At 45.4% G+C, this 19,704-nt stretch overlaps 1 protein-coding gene across 3 annotated transcripts in view; it reads left to right on the top strand.

Moving 5' to 3' along the window:
- The window catches only part of LOC308591898 (uncharacterized protein), a 192,073-nt gene extending 172,770 nt beyond the window's left edge, over window positions 1–19,303 (top strand). Inside the window, exons 2-11 of one of the 3 annotated variants that reach the window (XM_081203029.1) lie at window positions 1,221–2,744; window positions 4,463–5,543; window positions 5,857–5,919; window positions 9,980–10,114; window positions 11,144–11,318; window positions 13,161–13,259; window positions 14,807–14,898; window positions 15,917–16,054; window positions 17,932–18,575; window positions 19,017–19,303. In XM_081203029.1, the coding sequence (XP_081059155.1) occupies window positions 2,617–2,744; window positions 4,463–5,543; window positions 5,857–5,919; window positions 9,980–10,114; window positions 11,144–11,318; window positions 13,161–13,259; window positions 14,807–14,898; window positions 15,917–16,054; window positions 17,932–18,243 (2,223 nt within the window). In that variant the 5' untranslated portion in view covers window positions 1,221–2,616 and the 3' untranslated portion in view covers window positions 18,244–18,575; window positions 19,017–19,303. Of the gene's footprint in view, window positions 1–1,191; window positions 2,745–4,462; window positions 5,544–5,856; window positions 5,920–9,979; window positions 10,115–11,143; window positions 11,319–13,160; window positions 13,260–14,806; window positions 14,899–15,916; window positions 16,055–17,931; window positions 18,576–19,016 lie in introns of those variants that run through there. The other 2 variants (XM_081203028.1, XM_081203030.1) reach the window with 2 other exon arrangements.
- Window positions 19,304–19,704: the final 401 nt, after the last annotated feature.

Here is a 19,704-nt window from a genome sequence, read left to right as displayed (position 1 = left end):
ATTTATTATTTATACCCCGCCCATCTGGCTGAGTTTCCCCAGCCACTCTGGGCGGCTCCCAATCAGTGTTAAAAACAGTACAGAGTTACATATTTAAAACTTCCCTGAACAGGGCTGCCTTAAGATGTCTTCTGAATGTCAGGTAATTATTTATCTCTTTGACATCTGATGGGAGGGCATTCCACAGGGTGGGCGCCACTACCGAGAAGGCCCTATGTCTGGTTCCCTGTAGCCTCACTTCTCGCAATGAGGGAACCGCCAGAAGGCCCTTGGCGCTGGGTCTCAGTGTCCGGGCTGAACGATGGGGGTGGAGACGCTCCTTCAGGTATACTGGACCGAGGCCGTTTAGGGCTTTAAAGGTCAGCACCAACACTTTGAATCGTGCTCGGAAACGTACTGGGAGAAGGCAGTTCTCTCCTCCTGTTCTGCTTAGAGTGGCTCCTTCTTTCCTCTTTACAGACTGTAGTTTCAAGGATGAGATTGGGGCAATGACAAGAAGATTGTCACCTCCACTTGGGTTGACTGTGTGCTATAAGACTGGTCTCCTCATACTGCAGGGTCTTCCATTTTACAGCGTGTACATTCAAGAAGGGAAGGGGAGGGAACGTGCCCTGCTGCAGGAATTCCTTTCCTCTTCTTAGATGGCATTTTTGAGGGACGGGCAAGGACAGTGCCATCCGCTTTCATCACCTGATATGAAATGGGAAACTAATTCTAGTTTCACTCCCATCCTCCTCCTCCTGCCTGCTGAATTCTACAAGGGCGACACTGAGACTAAGCTGGCAGGCAGGGCCACTCCACAGGGCTGGTTGGCAGGCAGGCAGGTGGGGACTGGCTGACAGCAGACAAAGGTTGGTGAGGCAATGCCCCATTTGCCACCAACTGACTGGCCACCCGTGCTTCAGAGACTCAACTGACGTGGGGAGGAAGACCTGTGAACCCCAATCCTCCCCCCCCCCCGTTTTATTAAATTTGCTTAGTAACATAACATTATTATATATATACTATAAAACAAAGAATACAGAACAAAATTCATTCATACTACAGTGCCTAACTACATAACATTAATATATGTGGTTTCTGAAAAAAAGGCTTACATAACAAAATCAATTCAAAATACCATCCGGTTTACTCCCCCCCCCCTTCCCCTCCCTTCCCACTCCAGTCCTCCCTGCCCCCGGTCAGGCCTTCCTTCTTCATATCTTTATCCATGTAGACAGTCTGTTCATTCGAGCTTGTATGTTAGGGTTGGCTTCCCCTCTTTCTATCCAGTTCCTGTAAAATGCCCATTTATTTGTAAATCTTTGGCATTTATTTTCCCATCTAGCCTCTGCCACTATCTGTGCGAATATTTCTGATTGTACGTATTCAAAAACATAATCATTCCATTTTTCCATATTCCATTTGGCCTTTTCTTTCCATCCCAAAGCAATAACTGCCATTCCAGCTAGAATCATAATCTTGTACAACTCTTGCTTATTACTCTTTACTTTGTTATTTCCCAGTATTCCCAAAAATAACAAATCCCTATTAACTTCTACGTGTATTTGAAATAATCCAGAAATTACCTTTATAATCTTTTGCCAATATTCCTTAACCAGATTACATTCCCACCACATGTGTGAATATAGTCCTTTTTCCTGACCACAATGCCAGCATTTGGGACTAAACCCTTTCACTGTATACGCCATTTGTGCCGGAGTTCTATACCATGGGTGTGAACCCCAATCCTATATAGGCATTTTGACCCAAAATTAAATTCTAGTGCAGGCATAGGCAACCTCGGCCCGCCAGATGTTTTGGGACTACAACTCCCATGATTCCTAGCTAACAGGACTAGTGGTCATGGATGATGGGAATTGTAGTTCCAAAACATCTGGAGGGCCGACGTTGCCTATGCCTGTTCTAGTGCTTGCAGTGGGGCTTCATCCTAGTGAGCAGTAACCAGCTAGTGCCTTTTCTTTTTTGAAAACTTACGTTATTTGCAACACAGTCCTCGCCTTCAGTTCCAGCAGGGGCAGGGAGCCTTTTTTAAGCTGGGGTCTGGATCTCTACCTTCTGAGAGCCAGGGTGCACCACACAGGAGCAAACTGCTTCTCCCATCTGCACTATAGCTAGCAACACAGAATGAATAAAGAGAGCGTTTTTCACTTTATGCTGGCGTTACGTTTTGAAAGAAATAGCTGGAATAAGTGAGCAAATAAATTTTCCATGCACGCGCACGTTTAAAAACTTTGCAAATGAATTTTCATTAGGGAGAGTTTGCATCCCAAACATATTTAAGGCTAACCGCTCGCCTTTTCCCCAGTTATAGCTGCTAGATAATTCTGCTCCCATTGCATGATCAATGTGGGGAGTTAGCCAACACGGACCTGGAATGGTTCTGTGGGTCCTCTCCATCTTTTGCTACAAACAGACATCTCAGTTGCTCTTCCAGCATCAGCACCACCCTTTACGCACAGAGAGGGGAGAGCCACTGGTACCCTACCAAGCCTCCAGAGGGGGATAACTGCTGCTTCCAGGCGCTGGGAATCAAAGGAGCTTTTGAACAAGGTATCATCTCTGGCCAATTCCCATAATCTCTGTTTACCAGTCCCCAAGTCTGGGAAGGGTTCCATGTCTGGAGTGGGCAGCCAACGTTTTTTTACCTCCTCAACTTCACTCAAGAGGAAATCCAACCTCAAGCAAGACAAAGGCAAGGAAGAGCAAGTTTGGGGGCAAGGGAACAGCTGTGCAACCTGCAGGTAGGTGCTGTAAAGGAGACAAAAACCAGGAGAAAAGTTGGGCTGAATTTTTACTGGAAAGGGGGGGGGGGGAGTGGGAAGTTTCAGGGAGGGGAGAGATCCAGGAGACCTAGGAAGCCGGAAGCTATCAGAAAAGAATGGTTGTGTGTGTTTGTGTATTTAATATGCCCTTTCATATACAGGAAAAACAAGGCAGCAGAAAATTGATCTGAACAGCATAAAATAGGAATCAAACAACTTTGGAACTGGCTAAGGAAACAGACTTGAGATTTGGTCAAATTGATGGACCAGATCCTGAATATAAAAAGCTTTTAAAAATATTATTCAGATGAACCATAAACTAACCAAGGAACCGAAATTTACCACCAGAATGCAAATCTTATTCAGCTGATCCCCTCTGCACAATCCCCCAAACTGTTAAACCCATTGGGAAAATAAAATTTCATCTCTTGAGTGAAAAGCTGGATAATTCAAGCCAAGCAAACTGATTGGGGATAAGAATTATCAAAGATGGACAGAGAAAAGAAATTGATTACAGTTAAGTTTTTCATTTACACGAATTTGTTCTGTGCTATCCACAATGTATACTTATTTTACTGAATTGTAGATTTAAATATAAAAGGTGCAGTAGGAGAAAATGAAAGAGCTAGCAACCTAGAAACTGATTTTTAAAAACATTGAGATTGCTAGGTGTTGGTTTTTTTTTTAAATTGCATGGTTAAATTGGAACGTAAAAACTTGTATTGTCAGAAACAGAAAATTGAACAGCTCAGAAGCAGAGCTAAGAAAGGAATGAAATTATTCACAAATGCAAACCATTTGTTCCCTCAAATGTTCATATTTTTGTCTAAAATGTCTTGCGATCCATTTTGGATTCTCTCCCCCTCCCCCCCCCCCAGTTTGCATCAATAAAACAGATGATATGTAAACTAATTTGTGTGAGATAAATGTTTGATAGACTGAAAGCCTCTTCTTTATCGTTTCAACTGGGAAGGCTTAGTAGGAAACCAAGACACAAATAAATTTTAAACTGATACTTCTTAATGCAGAGGAGGATGTAAAACCATGACATTTCTAGATCATCACCACAGCTCCATCTTGCCCTATGGGTTCATCAAAAAAATCCTAAGCTCTGCAGCAAATTCATGAAGCAATCTTCCAGAATAAATTTTTCTCCTGTTAACTCGCCATCAAATGCTCTGTTGTCCAGTTGCATCATTTTCACTATAGTTGCTCTGGGGAAAAAAGTGGGGTTCTATCTTCCCTCTTTTTATTTATTTGCACAGAGGTGCTCTTATGTGTGTGTTTTATTACAAATATAGCAGAGGGGGGAAAGGGAGAAGGAAGAGGAAAAAACAAACAACACCAATTCCTACTGACATTAAGAATAATTCATCATCCAAAAAGATAAGACTAACCCATCAAAAAGGCTGTTGATTTGTTGTCTTCTTGCTTTAAACTGTTTTTAATTACTTTATGTCCCGTTTATCCAGCTGGGAAAACCTGACGTGATGTGAAAACATGGAGAAATGAACTTATGAATGGAAAAAGGGAGAAAAACTGAGATTGATATTGACAGCTGTGATTCCTGCATTCCAGGGGGTTGGACTAGTCACTAGATTATCCTTCGGTCCCTTTCTCGACAATTCTATGAGTCTGCATACCTTTCCACTTGTGAAGGGGACGAAATTAACCAGTTTCTCCTTTCCTTTCCTCAGCTTCTGTCCCTGTAGCACCAGCAAGACAGTGAGGCGAATCCTGGTCGCCTGCCTGGTCTCCGTGGCCACCCTGATGGGGAGCATCTCTCTGGATTTAAGCAAAACTCTGGAATCATGGAGGAACGCCAAGGCAGCCCTCGCCAGCTTCCCCTCCTGCCAGACGGTCTGGGTCCTCCATCTCGCCATCCTCTTCCGAGATGAGATTCGTAGGCAGGAAGATGGCGAGGGCCAAGCACTGAACACGTTCTTCCTGGATCGCGCGTTGGGGAAGTTTGCCGTTTCCTGCGAGGGATCCGGAGGGAAGGACCATGGGATGCAGTTGCCATGCAAGGTAGACTTTGGGTGCCAAACTTTCGCCAGTGAGATCAGGGAGAAGCTGAACGGCACCCAAGCAGCGGCGATGGTTCTTGCGTGGTCCAGGATTGTATCCGAAATCTTGGCGGTGCTTGGGAGTCCTGAGGAAGACCTTGAAGCGATAAAGTCGAACCCAGATTGGGTTGATGTGGCGTCCCTCAGAGCCATCCTCAGAACCAAAGGAGGCTTCCTGAAGTCCCAAGAGATGCCTCCATCATCTTCTGTGGACGCCCAAGGCCTGTGGTACCAAATGTCTGCCGTTCTGACCTATGCCGCCATCGCATCCGAAAGCGTTCAAGGCTGTTGGGCGGAGAACCCAAACCTCTCCATCTCTTCCACCCAATATGGGGGCATCCCGGTTTTCTCCCCACCACCCTCGCCATTGCCACCAGATGAGCATTTGGTGAAGGACTTGGATTCCTTCCAGGCCTGCTTGTGGGAGAAGAGCCGGCAGAGGCTCAGCAAAAAATCCAGAGATATCCTCTCCCTGGTGAGCCTCAAGGTGTGCCTGCTGGCGGTCGCCAGCCTCATCTACCCCATCGTCCTGGTGTCGTTCAAGGAGATGACAGATTGGATCTGGAATTATGCCAGGAGCCTCAAGGAACGGACGGAGGATTTGAAGCGTGAGCGGAGCTTGGCCGAGGACCTCCTGCACCAGATGTTGCCCAAATCCGTCGCCAAGCAGCTGAGGAAACGCAAGCATGTGGAGGCAGAAAATTACGACCAGGTAAGAACGCCGTCACAGGTGACTTGCACACTGCTAGCCTGGTATCTTTGAATCAGGGACATCTCTCAAGGGCAGTCAGCGCAGAGACTAAATAAAGAAGAAAATTTGTATCCCACCTTCCCTCCCAAAGGATCCCAGTGCATCAACCACCTCCATCAAAAACATCCTACAAAACAGTGAGAAACCAACCACATTTTCTCTGCCAGTGAGTTCAGGGTTGCCAGAAACAGCATCTTTCAGCCTTCAAATGTTTGCCACCGTGTTACATTTTAAAAATTATTATTAATCTTTAAATCCCACTTTTTTCTCCAAGGAACTCAAGGCATTGTACCCAGTGATCTCGCTCCTCAGTCAATCCTCAAAACAACCCTGTGAGGTTGGTTAGGCCAAGAGGCAATGACTGGCCCTGAGGCCATCCAGTGAGCTCCAAGTGGGGGGATTCGAACGCTGGTCTCTCTGAGGTCCTAGCGATGTAGCCCAAGAGGATGGCAAGTGTGGCAGGAAGGTTTGAGGACAATCAAAGAAACATTTCAGTGTAGTGTAGTATCAAAATATTTTTTAATGGATAGATACCTTTTCAAAATGAGAGCAAGGACATCAAGTGATACAGAGGACAATCCTAGTTGTGTTTTCCGATGTATTTCTGAGCGTGAGCAGATTTTTATTCTGAAAGCGTGGCCCAGAGGAGAGTGATGGTATATGTCGACAGGGTAGGAAATTTTGCAAATAAATCGAATAAATAAAAACAGATAATACGCCAAGAGGCTTGAGGCTTCCCAAGAGACCTCTTTCTCCAAATACCAAATGAACAGTTTTTCGTTCAGATAATAATAATAATATAATAATAATAATTTATTATTTATTCCCCGCCCATCTGGCTGGATTTCCCCTGCCACTCTGAGCAGCTTCCAACAAAATATTAAAATACAATAGTCTGTTAAACATTAAAAGCTTCCCTAAACAGGGCTGCCTTCAGATGTCTTCTAAACGTCTGGGAGTTGTTGTTTTTTTTGTTTTTTTTAATAAATTTTTTTTATTGGTTTTACAAAATTTTTTAAGACAATACAAACATATAAAAAGACATACAAACACGTATAATTTCATAACCTTTTTTTCATAAACCGTGTTTCTCAGACTTCCCCATACCTCCCCTTTCTGCATCCCAATGTCCAAAAGTTTTTAGCAACTCTAAATATATCTATCAATCCTCTGTCCTCTCAATCTTTCCTTCAATCTAATCTTGTATCGCTGTAACCCTTTCTTACTCAAACCTCGACATTCTAACATTCATCAAGTTTATAATAGTCCTTAAGGTAGATTTTAAATTTCTTCCATTCTTCTTCCGCCGTCTTCTTTCCCTGATCGCGGATTCTGCCAGTCATCTCAGCTAATGTCATATAGTCCATCACTTTCATCTGCCATTCTTCCAGGGTGGGTAAATCTTGTGTCTTCCAATACTTTGTGATGAGTATTCTTACCTGGCAGGGGAGACACCTTGATCATGAAAAAGTCTGGGAGTTGTTTATCTCTTTGACATCTGGTGGGAGGGCGTTCCACAGGGCGGGTGCCACTACCAAGAAGGCCCTCTGCCTAGTTCCCTGTAACTTGGCTTCTCGCAGCAAGGGAACCACCAGAAGGCCCTCAGCACTGGACCTCAGTGTCCGGGCAGAACGATGGAGGTGGAGACGCTTGTTCAGGTCTACTGGACCGAGGCCGTTTAGGGCTTTAAAGGTCAGCACCAACACTTTGAATTGTGCTCGGAAACGTACTGGGAGCCAATGTAGGTCTTTCAAGACCGGTGTTATATGGTCTCGGCGGCCGCTCCCAGTCACCAGTCTGGCTGCTGCATTCTGGATTAGTTGTAGTTTCCGGGTCACCTTCAAAGGTAGTCCCACATAGAGCGCATTGCAGTAGTCTGAGCGAGAGATAACTATAGTATGCACCACTCTGGCGAGACAGTCCAAAACTCTCAATAACAAAAGATTTTATCGGCTGTTGTCGTTATGCCTTAGTGATAAGAATCGAAAGGAGAGGAAGTGGGGTCCAGTGGCGTTGCAGGGTGTTGGACTAGTTGAATTCTGCAATTCTATGAAAAGTTACTGCTCCTCATAGTTCCCTCGCGCCTCTTGGGTGGTCACATGTCGGCAACCATTTTGAAACGCATTCTGCGCCCCTAAGGTTTGCCAGGAAATGGTACCTCACAGGGAAATAAATGACCTCATTTTCACCGTCTCCTCTCTCGTCTCTGGGTGCTCGGCAATCGTCATGCAGGGGGACTCTCTTGACCCCACCCCAAAAAAGAATTACATTTGCATTTCAACAAGAGGTGTAATTTCCTAAACAATCCCCTAATTGAGCAATTACGAACAGCCGGATCAGAACCCTCGGCATCAAAGACGAAGCCTTGGAGGAGAGAATTGCAGAAGGACATCTGGAGATAATTGCGGCAGCTATAGGGAATTCAGAGAGGGGAAACGAAGAATTAAGTGAGGATCCGGGCAGCCTTTAGGACAGAATATCAAAGAGGGCTTTTTATAATCACAGGAAAGACTTTCCTCAAATCCTGCTGTGGGGCTGTTTTCCCAAACCTGCAGTAGTGTAGTGGTTAGAGTGCTGGACTGGGACCTAGGAGACCTGGGTTCGAATCTCCACTAGGCTGTGAAGCTCACTGGGCCCGTCATTGCCTTTCAGCCTGACCCACCTCACAGGGTTGTTGTGGGGGTTAAATGAGTGAGCCACCTGGAGCTCCCGTGGAGAAAAAGGTGGGACAAAAATGTAACAACCACATAAGCACACGGCTATCTATCGCATAGATGTGATAGCTGCTTAAACACTTGTCCCATGATGGTTTGGCCCAGAAGAAAAGCAGCCTGCTAACAGCCGCCACAATGTCTGGGAGCAGCCATTTTTATTTCCCACAATGCTCATGCTGGTGGCCATGCTTCGATGGATTGTGGGGAAATTTAAAGAGCAGTCCCGCTAGCGAAGGTCTGAGAGCAGCCATTTTGATTTCCCAAGATGCTAAAATGGGAAATTAAAACAGCAGCTCCAGGGGGGAGCTTCCAACATTTCTCCGATGAAAATAGGAATGTCCTATTCTATTATTACTTACTTACTTACTTACTTACTTACTTACTTACTTACTTACTTACTTAGTTACTTATACCAGGCATAGGCAAACTTGGCCCTCCAGATGTTTTGAGACTACAATTTCCATCATCGCTGACCACGGGTCATGTTAGCTAGAGATCATGGGATTTGTAGTCCTAAAACATCTGGAGAGCTGAGTTTGCCTATGCCTGACTTATACAGTACCCCGCTCATCTGACTGGGTTACCCCAGCCACTCTTGCATGACTTCCAACATATATAAAAATGCAATAAAACATTAAACATTTAAACAACTGCCTTCAGGTGGCTAAGGGGTCAGATAACTCCATACCCTCCAACATTTATCCAATGAAAATAAGGACGTCCGACCATACCCTTCAACTTTTCTCCAATGAAAACAGAGATGTCCTAAGGAAAAGTGGGACATTCTGGGATCAAATCAGAACCTGGAAGGCTTCTGTAAATCGGGAACTGTCCCTGGAAAATAAGGGACGCTTGTGTGAGAATGTTCAGGGTTGCAGGAGAGGATATATTGTTTATTAATATCCTTCCTAACTTGCGCTAGTGAGTTTCTTTATGTAGCAGAGTTACATTCCTCTTTGTGACATGCACAGCAGATAGCTGGTTGCAGGCTTGTGTAAGCCTCTCACTATTATACAATTCAGTCTGTCTTCAGATTGAATTGTATATTCCTGGTAAGTTCCCTTTAATCCCTCTTAAAAGAATAAAGACACAACAATCTTATTCAAAGTCAATAAAAGAAGTTTACTCACATCAGTTCACAGTTGGATTCCTGATGGCAGACTTAGCTACAAATATGTGCATGTGGATCTACCCCATATGGGGGAATAATCCCAGTGCTTCTGCTAGCTGAGAGCTAACAGAGCAGTCCTATCTAAAAGCTGGTCAAATGACGAAGGAAGTCAAAAAGAGGGAAGGTTGCTGCGTGACTCTTCCTTTTGTTACCTGGACAGGTAAGGTCACGCCCACCTCTAGTCACATGCAAGGAAGGATGCTCCAGCTCAGGAGGAACAGGAAGTTTCAACTGGCTGGACCAACATCCCCTTGCATGTCCACTCTAGGAAAACAATGAATGTTGTATTTGACTGCTCCCAGTGGATTGCATCCCACAACTTGGTGGGTCTGCACTTTTACCACTGCCTCCCCTCTACTTCTAAGTTGGCCTGGGGCACCCCTACAGTAGGAAAGTGCTCACCTTATGGAGCCCCCCCCCCAACCTGGAGCCAACTTCACCTGTAACCCAGGAACCAGCTCCCTTTGTTGGACAGGTATGATAATACAGCCCGATCCATCTTCCCACAACAGGTAACCATCTTCTTCTCAGATGTCGTGGGCTTCACCAGCATCGCCGCCTCCTGCACCCCCTTACAGGTGGTTGAGATGCTCAACAACCTCTACGTCTGCTTCGATACCCGGATCGAATCCTACGACGTGTACAAGGTCAGTGGCTTCCGGCTTTGTTAAAGCAGCGGGGTGGTCAGGGAAGACGTCTCAGGCAGGAAAAGAAGAGGGCAACCCAAAAACGACGGAGTGGCCAGAGCGCTTTCCCTCCATGGGCCTACCTGGCAGGGCCATTGTGAATAATAATAACCAACATAAGGTTTTCTGGAGATCAACTTGATGGATCATGCTGAAATGGCTAAAATGACCGGAAGAATCAGAAATCAAGAAGATCAAAATTTTAATAAGGAATGGTGGAAATTTATAATTTATCTTAAAAACCATTGTAAACAGCAAAAACATTTAGTAGGATTGGAATAACGCTTGCAGTTTAATGGTGAATTTTGGACATATTCCAAAAGGTTTGGATTATAGGAAAAGATGCAGGAGGAAATGATTAACAATAGTGTCAAGTTGTGGGTGAACATGTCAGACGACACAGCGATTCTTTAAACAGCTCTTCTTTATTCAGATGCCAGAACAGAACTAGGCTGAGGAGCTCAGTCAGCCTGCTTATATAGAGCTCCAGAACAATGCAACTATTGCCATTTTCTAAAACTATCCAATCACTGAACGTCACTTTTCGATTCTGCATTTGCATAACTATCTACAGTATCCCCCTGCTGGCCCAGGGTGAGAACATCAGTACATAACAAATAGGACCCACAAAGGAGAAGAGGGAAGTCCAGTAGGTTCTTTGGAATCTTGTATTTATGTTGTATATGTGATTGACAACCATATGTATGTATGTGTGTGTATATATATATAAAGATTTGCTGGAGATGCACCTCTTTTGACACTTGGGATGCCTATTTTTGAGATTGCAAGTCATTTCAAACTGCTCTTAATATTGTGTCTTAATTACCCTTAGGGTAAAAGTCAGGTAGAAATAAATTTATAGTAATAATAATAATTTGCAGGGTGACCAAGCCACTGAAATTATGTTTTATATTTTGGCTCAGATCTTGACTAAATGACCCTCAAGGTCTCTTCTGATTCCACAATTTTTGGATCCCTCTTCCCCACCAGGTGGAGACCATTGGGGACGCCTACATGGTCGTGAGCGGCTTGCCAGAGAGGAACGGCACAAAGCATGCCGATGAGATCGCCAAGATGGCTCTGGACTTGGTGGCCGCCGTCCGGCAAGTCGTGATACCCCACATGCCCAGCGGCAAGCTGCAGCTACGGGCTGGGATTCACACAGGTGAGACAGGTTGGCAGAGATGGAGAAGAGGCAATCATTTTGAAAGGCATTTAACTGATTTAAAACCCCCCGATAGTTTCATTTTTATTCTTTTTCTAAACTGATTTGTGAGTGTCGGGTTGTTGTTGTCGTTCTACAATCAAGCAGTGCACATTATTTAACTAAATCAGTGACTGCAATGATAAAGGGGGTGGAGCGACTCCCCCTATGGGGAAAGTTTGCATTGTTTGGGACTTTTCCGTTGAGAGAAAAAGCAAGTAAGAGGTGATGTGTAGAAGTTTAGCACGGCAGGGAACAATTTTTTCCTCCCTCTGGAATCCGAAGACATCCAATGAAGCTGAATGCTGGGAGATTCGGGACAGAAATCTTCTGAATTTCAGCCCATGCAGCACAAAGTTAAACTACGGAACTCCCTGCCACAGGAGGCAGGGATGGCCACCAACGTGGGTGGCTTTAAGAGAGGATTAGACAAATTCATGGAGGAGGAGAGTGCTATTGATGGCTAATTGCCACGATGGCTATGCTCTGTCTCCACAGAAGAGGAGGAGAAGGAGGAGGAGAAGGAGAAGGAGGAGGAGGAGGAGGAGGAGGAGGAGAAGAAGAAGAAGAAGAAGAAGAAGAAGAAGAAGAAGAAGAGGAGGAGGAGGAGGAGGAGGAGGAGGAGGAGAAGAAGAAGAAGAGGAGGAGGAGGAGGAGGAGGAGGAGGAGGAGGAGGAGAAGAAGAAGAAGAAGAGGAGGAGGAGGAGGAGGAGAAGAAGAAGAAGAGGAGGAGGAGGAGGAGGAGGAGGAGGAGGAGAAGAAGAAGAGGAGGAGGAGGAGGAGGAGGAGGAGGAGGAGGAGGGGAGGAGGAGGAGGAGGAGGAGGAGAAGAAGAGGAGGAGGAGGAGGAGGAGGAGGAGGAGGAGGAGGAGGAGGAGGAGAAGAAGAAGAAGAAGGAGAAGAAGAAGAAGAGAAGGAGGAGTTCTTTGGATTTGATATCCCTCTTTATCACTACCCAGAGGAGTCTCAAAGCGGCTAACAATCTCCTTTCCCTTCCTGCCCCACAACACTCTGTGAGGTGAGTGGGGCTGAGAGACTTCAGAGAAGTGTGACTGGCCCAAGGTCACCCAGCAGCTGCATGTGGAGGAGCAGGGAATTGAACCCGGTTCCCCAGATTACGAGACTACCGCTCTTAACCACTACACCACGCTGGCAAGGAGACAGCTCTTGTGCTCTGATTTCCCATATACAGTGGTACCTTGGTCCTCAAACGCCTTGGTACTCAAAGAACGTGGAACCCAAACACTGCAAACCCAGAAGTACCGGTAAGTGTTTCGGTTTGCGAACTTTTTCGGAAGCCGAATGTACTCCGTTTTGAGTGTTACGCTTCCAATTTGAGGGCCACACTTCCATTTTGAGGGTTACGCTGAGGTCTGTTTGCTTTTGCTTTTGCTATTTCTTTTTCATTTTGTCTTTGTGACTGTGTGGAACCCAGTTCAGCTACGGATGGATTGATCGGTTGTGTGACTGCAGTACATTGTTTCTGGCTTTCATTTTATGGATCCATGGTCTCGTTCGATAGTAAAATGCATGGCAAATAGGGGTTGTTTTTAAAAGTCTGGGACAGAGGAATCCATTTTGCGTTGCTTTCTATGGGGAAGCGCGCCTTGGTTTTGGAACGGACTTCCGGAACAGATTAAGTTTGAGAACCAAAGAACCACTGTCGTTGGCTGCTGTAAGAAAAGGATGCTGGAGTGGATCTGGCCTGATCCAGCGGCTTCTTCTTCTGTTATTGAACAAAAAAATCATCTCTGTCTGCCCTGACCTTTACCCTTCTCTCCCTCTCCCCGTTTCTCTCCCCTAGGTCCGTGTGTGGCTGGCGTCGTCGGACACAAAATGCCTCGGTATTGCCTCTTTGGTGACACAGTGAACACAGCCTCTCGTATGGAGTCCACCAGTTTGCGTGAGTGGCTGTGCCCCACGCCACATCCCTCTGCCCCACAAGATCCCAGAGAGCTTGCCATCACAGCCAGTTTGCAAGATTCTGTTTGGGTGTTTTTTGTGGGGTTTTTTGTTTTGTTTTTTAGATTAAAACTTTACAGTCACATATCAAACATACAACATAGAAACAAGATGGCAAAGAACCTCCTAGACTTCCCTTATCCCCTTTGTGGGCCATTTCCTCCTGAATCTTTTATAATGATCCAAGTCTTTTACCTCTCCATTGTATCCAAATTCACCATTAAACTACAAGTGATATTCCAATCCTACTAACGATTTTAACAGTTTACAATGGTTTTTAAGATAAATTATCGATTTCCCCCGTTCCTTTTTGAAATTTTAGCCTTCCTGATTTCTGATTCTTCCGGTCATTTTTGCCGTTTTGGAATAATCCATCTATTTAATCTGCCATTCTTCCCTGGTCGAGACTTTATCTTCTTTCCAACTGTGATACCAAATTGTTTTACAAGCCAAGTACAGTGGTACCTCGGGTTAAGAACTTAATTTGTTCTGGAGGTCTGTTCTTAACCTGAAACTGTTCTTAACCTTAAGCACCACTTTAGCTAATGGGGCTGCTGTGCCACCGCTGCACGATTTCTGTTCTCATCCTGAAGCAAAGTTCTTAACACGAGGTACTATTTCTGGGTTAGTGGAGTCTGTAACCTGAAGCGTCTGTAACCCGAGGTACCACTGTACTTGGCTTGTAGACCTTGCTACTCCTCCTACTCAGAGTAGACCCATTTATGTTAACATGCATGACTAACCAAGCCTTATTAATTTCACTGGGCCCATAGAGTAGAACGCTCAGACATTTAAAGCACACGACTTCTCTCTAAGGAATTCTAGGAACTGTAGTTTGTTAAGGATGCTGGGAGGTTATAAATTTCCCCCATTCCTTATTAAAAATTTGGTCTTCCTGATTTCTGATTCATCCAGTCATTTTAGCCATTTCGGAATAATCCATCAACTTGATCTGCCATTCTTCTCTGGTCAGGACTTTATCTTCTTTCCATCTCTGGGCCAATAACATCGCCGCAGCCGTGGCCACATACATAAATAGTCCAGCATATACCAAAACGTAATTAAACATTAAAAACTTCCCTATGCAGGGCTGCCTTCAGAGGTTGTATAGTTATTTCTTGACATCATATATATATGTGTGTGTGTGTGTGTATAATTTTTTATTAAATTTTCTTTTTTGCAATTTTGAATTTCATGTTAAATGGCTGTTTTAAGGGTTGTTTTTAAAAGTCTGGAACAGATGAATCCATTTTGCATTACTTTCTATGGGAAAGCGCACCTTGGTTTTGGAACGCTTTGGTTTTGGAACGGACTTCGGGAACGGATTAAGTTTGAGAACCAAGGTACCACTGTAGTAAATCAACAAACAAACAAACAAGGAGGATTGTGGGTTGTGGGGGTTTGACCTACAGTTTCCTCTTTTGACCAGCGGTAGCGCAAGAACAGCTCCGCGTTTAACTATGTGTCTTCTGATAACTCATTTCCCAGCTCAGAAGATTCACATCAGTTCAGCCACATACCTTGCGCTGCTGAAGGACGATGCCTATGACATTGAGCTGAGAGGGGAGATTGAAGTGAAGGTGACTGCTGTTATTATCTCCACTCATTTAGCACATCCTGGGGCATTTGCAGGAGAAAGGAGAAAGGAAGGCGAGTTCTCTGCCCCAAGGAGCTTACAGTGGGGTTGTGGCCAGCTATGTTTTAATCAGAGCAGATCCCTTGAGATTAATGGGTCTGCTCTGATTCAGGACTAACTATAAGCTGTACTAATTTGAAATTAGTGGACCTAAGTTAGTCTTGAGGACTAGTAAGTTTATTTTGTATTTTTAAAAAATGAAGTGAGATTTCTAGGGTGCCCCAGTTGGAGCCAGATATCACACTCTGGGTTGTTTCTGACTAAGTTCAACACAGAGCAAACCCGTTGAAATTAATGGAGTCACTCACATCCATTAACTTCAGTGGGTCTACTCAGAGTACGACCAGCACTGGCTACAATCCATTCTGGAGTTCTATATAAAGAAAAAGAGGATGAAAATAACTTTCTGTTATTATTTTTTAAAAAATTGATTACATTTACCAAATACACCAAATACCTAATAACTGACTATACATTTTGGAAAGTTGTTTTTCCATTCGCTGTGCGTTTGCACGCCTCTTGAGATATCCTGGCCAAATGTTGCACGAAACCAAGGAGCAGGTTTTCATCTATGTTTGGAAACAATTGGGTGCCATTTTGCATCAAGATGGCAGACGAACGCTTTTAAAACTGCACAGGTTTTGACCAAATTTAGGTTTTGGTTCCTCATATCAAGGGAGCTGGTTTTTGCCTGTGTCTGGATGCAACCATGTGCTATTTTGAATCAAGATGGCGGACCGAACCGTTTGAAGCTGCGCTGATTCTGAACCCCCGATTTCACGGCTGTGCCGATTTCTTTGGCTTCTGAGAATTCCCAAATACCCCCACCCAGACACACACATGATAGATAATTTATTACAGTCAAAGACCAGCTCATATGCGCGCACGCACACACATGGTTACATCACCTTGGCTAGGCCCAGGGTTTAAAAATCTCCTCTTTTCTCTCCCATCCTGGGCAGGGAAAAGGGAAAATGAAGACTTACTGGCTGCTTGGGAATAAGAATTACAGCATCCAGAACGATAGCCTCGTGTGCCACTGGAATCCAGCGTTATCGCAGAAGAAGAAGATGGAACTCAGCCTCGCCTCCATCCAGAAAGTATGGCGTTGATTGCTCTGAAATAGTGGGCTGACATCATTTCAGCCATTGATTTAGACCTGGCTTAATCCCCATAATAATGGCTGTGGCAACAGTAGACATGCTTGCCAGCTCGCCACAGTGGACCGGCAGAAGCTCTCCAGGATTTTGAGGGAGCCTCTGCCAGGTCTACCTGGAGATGTCGGGAATCGAACCCAGAACCACCTGCATGCAAAGCAATTGCTCCTCCACTGAGCTACAGCATTTGGGATTTTGTTCTAAGAGAAAAGGCATGCAAGAGGCGACATGATAGAAGTTTGCAAAATTAAGCATGGGGTGGGGAAAGTAGGTAGAGGAAGGTTTTCCCCCACCTTCTCTCTCATAACGCTAGAACTCACAGAGATCCAATGAAGTTGAGTGCAGGAAGATTCAAGGCCGAGAAAAGAAAGCCCTTCAGAGTTAGCCTGCGGAACTCACTGCCACAGGCAGCCACCAACTCGGATGGCTTTAAAAGAGGACTGGGCAAATTTATGTAGGAGGCAGCAAGCAATGATGTCTGTGTTCTGCCAGTCGCAGGCAGAAACGCTTCTGAATCTCAGTTGCTGGAAGCCACAGGGGGGGGGGAGGGTACTCTAGTGCTCAAATCCTGCTTGTAGGATTCCCCCATCAGGGCAAGAAGAAGATGTTGGTCTAGATGGGCCATTGCCCTGATCCATTTATAGAAGAAGAAGAAGAAGAGTTTGGATTTGATATCCCGCCTTTCACTCCCCTTCACGAGTCTCAAAGCGGCTAACATTCTCCTTTCCCTTCCTCCCCCACAACAAACACTCTGTGAGGTGAGTGGGGCTGAGAGACTTCAAAGAAGCGTGACTGGCCCAAGGTCACCCAGCAGCTGCATGTGGAGGAGCGGAGACGTGAACCCGGTTCCCCAGATTACGAGACTATCGCTCTTAACCACTACACCACACTGGCTCTCACCACACTGGCTCTCTTATAGGGCATTGTAAAAATGAAGGAGGTGGGGAAGGAACTGAATTCCTCTAGTACAGATTTCCCAATGTCACTGCTTACCTGCAGAGAGGGAGATAAGCTAAGCTATTTGTAAATAATAATAATAATAATAATAATAATAATAATAATAATAATAATAATAATAATAATTTATTATTTATACCCCACCCATCTGTCTGGGTTTCCCCAGCCACACTGGGTGGCTTCCAGCAAAATATTAAAATAGGTACAATAATTCATCAAATATTCAAAGCTTCCCTAAACAGGGCTGCCTTCAGATGTCTTCGCAAAGTCAGATACAGTGGTACCTCGGGTTAAGAACTTAATTCGTTCCGGAGGTCCGTTCTTAACCTGAAACTGTTCTTAACCTAAGGTACCACTTTAGCTAATGGGGCCTCCTGCTGCCGCTGTGCAATTTCTGTTCTCATCCTGAAGCAAAGTTCTTAACCCGAGGTACTATTTCTGGGTTAGCGGAGTCTGTAACCTGAAGCGTCTGTAACCCGAGGTACCACTGTAGTTGTTTATTTCCTTGACATCTGATGGGAGGGTGTTCCACAGGTCAGGTGCCACCACCGAGAAGGCCCTCTGCCTGTTTCCCTGTAACCTCGCTTCTTGCAGGGAGGGAACCACCAGAAAGCCCTCAGAGCTGGACCTCAGTGTCCGGACTGACGGATGGGGATGGAGACGCTCCTTCAGGGATACTGGACCGAGGCCATTTAGGGTTTTAAAAGTCAGCATCAACATTTTGAATTGTGCTCGGAAACGTACTGGGAGCCAATGTAGGTCTTTCAGGACTGGTGTTATGTGGTCTCGGCGGCCACTCCCAGTCACCAGTCTAGCTGTGTTGCTCTACCTTCCGCTTCTGAGCTGTTTTCCTCTCTCAACAGTCAAGCACAGGTACAGCCGAGATCCTGGCGGACGAGAGAAGCACGACAGCGCCCCATGATCAGAGGGGCTCCCTTGGACACCACGGGACGAAGCAGCTTGATGTGACCATCGGCGACAGAAGCCAAGGGCGCACCTGTTCTGCTTTCCAAGAGAGCCCGGGGGCAGGTCACCTCCACCTTTCTGGACCCCCAAATTCAAGAGAGGAGGAGAGAGGCCCAGATTTGCTGAACCACCCGCGTCACCGCCCAGACTGCGAGAGGATGCCGCTGCAAAAGACAGAGCTGCTGCCAGGGTTTGTGGATGCTGTGTGAAGGGGTGGGTGCCCTGGGAAAATCAGCTTTCCCATTGCACCCAATATGGAGGTTTTTAAAAAATATTTTAAAATTTATTTTTGGGGTTTGGGGAGTGGAAGGGTGCACTGGGAAAATAGACTATCCCATGGTGCCCGAGAAGGCCCTCTCCCCGGGATTTTGTGAAAGGGAGGGTGCACTGGGAAAACAGATTTTCCTATGGCACCCAAAATCTCGAGACGCTTTTCTCAAACTGCTATGCTTTAGTGTCCAGCATTCATTTTCGCTTCCGGTTAGCACTAGGCAGATTCCTAACTCACTGTCAATGTGGATATTTATGTATGGTATATGTAGTGGGTATGAGTTACTCGTGCGTAAACTGGTGCCTTTCTTGGTTAATTTGCCTTGTTAAACCTTTCTGACTGCACAGCCCCTTCTCATAGTGGCTGCCTCAGTCACTGGCAGAATCCGTCAGTGGGCGTTTCTTGAACCTCTTCCAACATAAAAGTTGTTTGACACCCAGTCTCCTCCTCCTCTCACTGCGTGGGAGTCTTCTGCGCAGGGAAGGCGTGGGTAGCGGAGGACCTGGGCTCTCCTCACTGATGTCCAGTGAAGAGTCCTGGAGCCCTCTCTCCACTTCCCCCGTCTGCCTCCCTTTATCCCTGGTGTTGCGCTGATTGGCTTCCCCCTCTACTGAGCTGTCTCTCCCCCTGCTGCTGGGTCCTTCGCCAGCATCACCTGGGAGCCTCCCCTTCGCCTCTCGCTCCGATGTCAGTTCCCTGACAGTATATAAGAACGTTAGAAGATCAGGTCCATTTAGTCCAGTGCCATGTAATGCAGGAATCTTTCACCCAACATGGGACTCGAACCCAGGACCCCAAGATAAAGTCTCGTGCTCTACTGACCAAGCTACCTCAGGCTGTGGTTAGACCCAAACAGTTAGGATCAAACGGTGCCATGCGTCTAATTAACCTGTGTCCCGAGTCAGCTGTCTCTGTCTAAAAAACAATAAATTTGTCAGTCTACGGGGTACCACAAGACTCTATGTTGTCTTTTTTTCCTGCAAGAGACTTAAAGCAGTTACAGTGAACAAAGGCTGAGCTTACATACAATGACCACTAGGTGGCAGCCAAGGCCTATCCACAAGGGATATTTTAGATATATTATGATATTAAAGTGTGCTCCTTTACACTGACCTTTGACACCTGATACCCCATCCTAGCCTTCTGATTCCAAATTGTGATAGATAGATAGATGATAGAGAGAGAGAAAGAGAGAGAGAGAGAGAGAGAGAGAGAGAGAGAGAGAGAGATGGTTTTTCAAATTACAGTTTTACACATATCCAACATATAACATAAAAACAAGATTCTAAGGAATCTTCTGGATTTTCCTCCTCCCCTTTGTGCGTCCTATTGTTAGTCATTTACTCCTGCATCTTTTATAATAATTCACATCTTTGACATCTCTATTATATCCAAAATT

Source organism: Podarcis bocagei, assembly GCF_964188305.1.
Source record: "Podarcis bocagei genome assembly, chromosome: 7".
Taxonomy (NCBI): Eukaryota; Metazoa; Chordata; class Lepidosauria; order Squamata; family Lacertidae; genus Podarcis; species Podarcis bocagei.
This window is presented reverse-complemented; position numbering and strand designations above follow the sequence as displayed.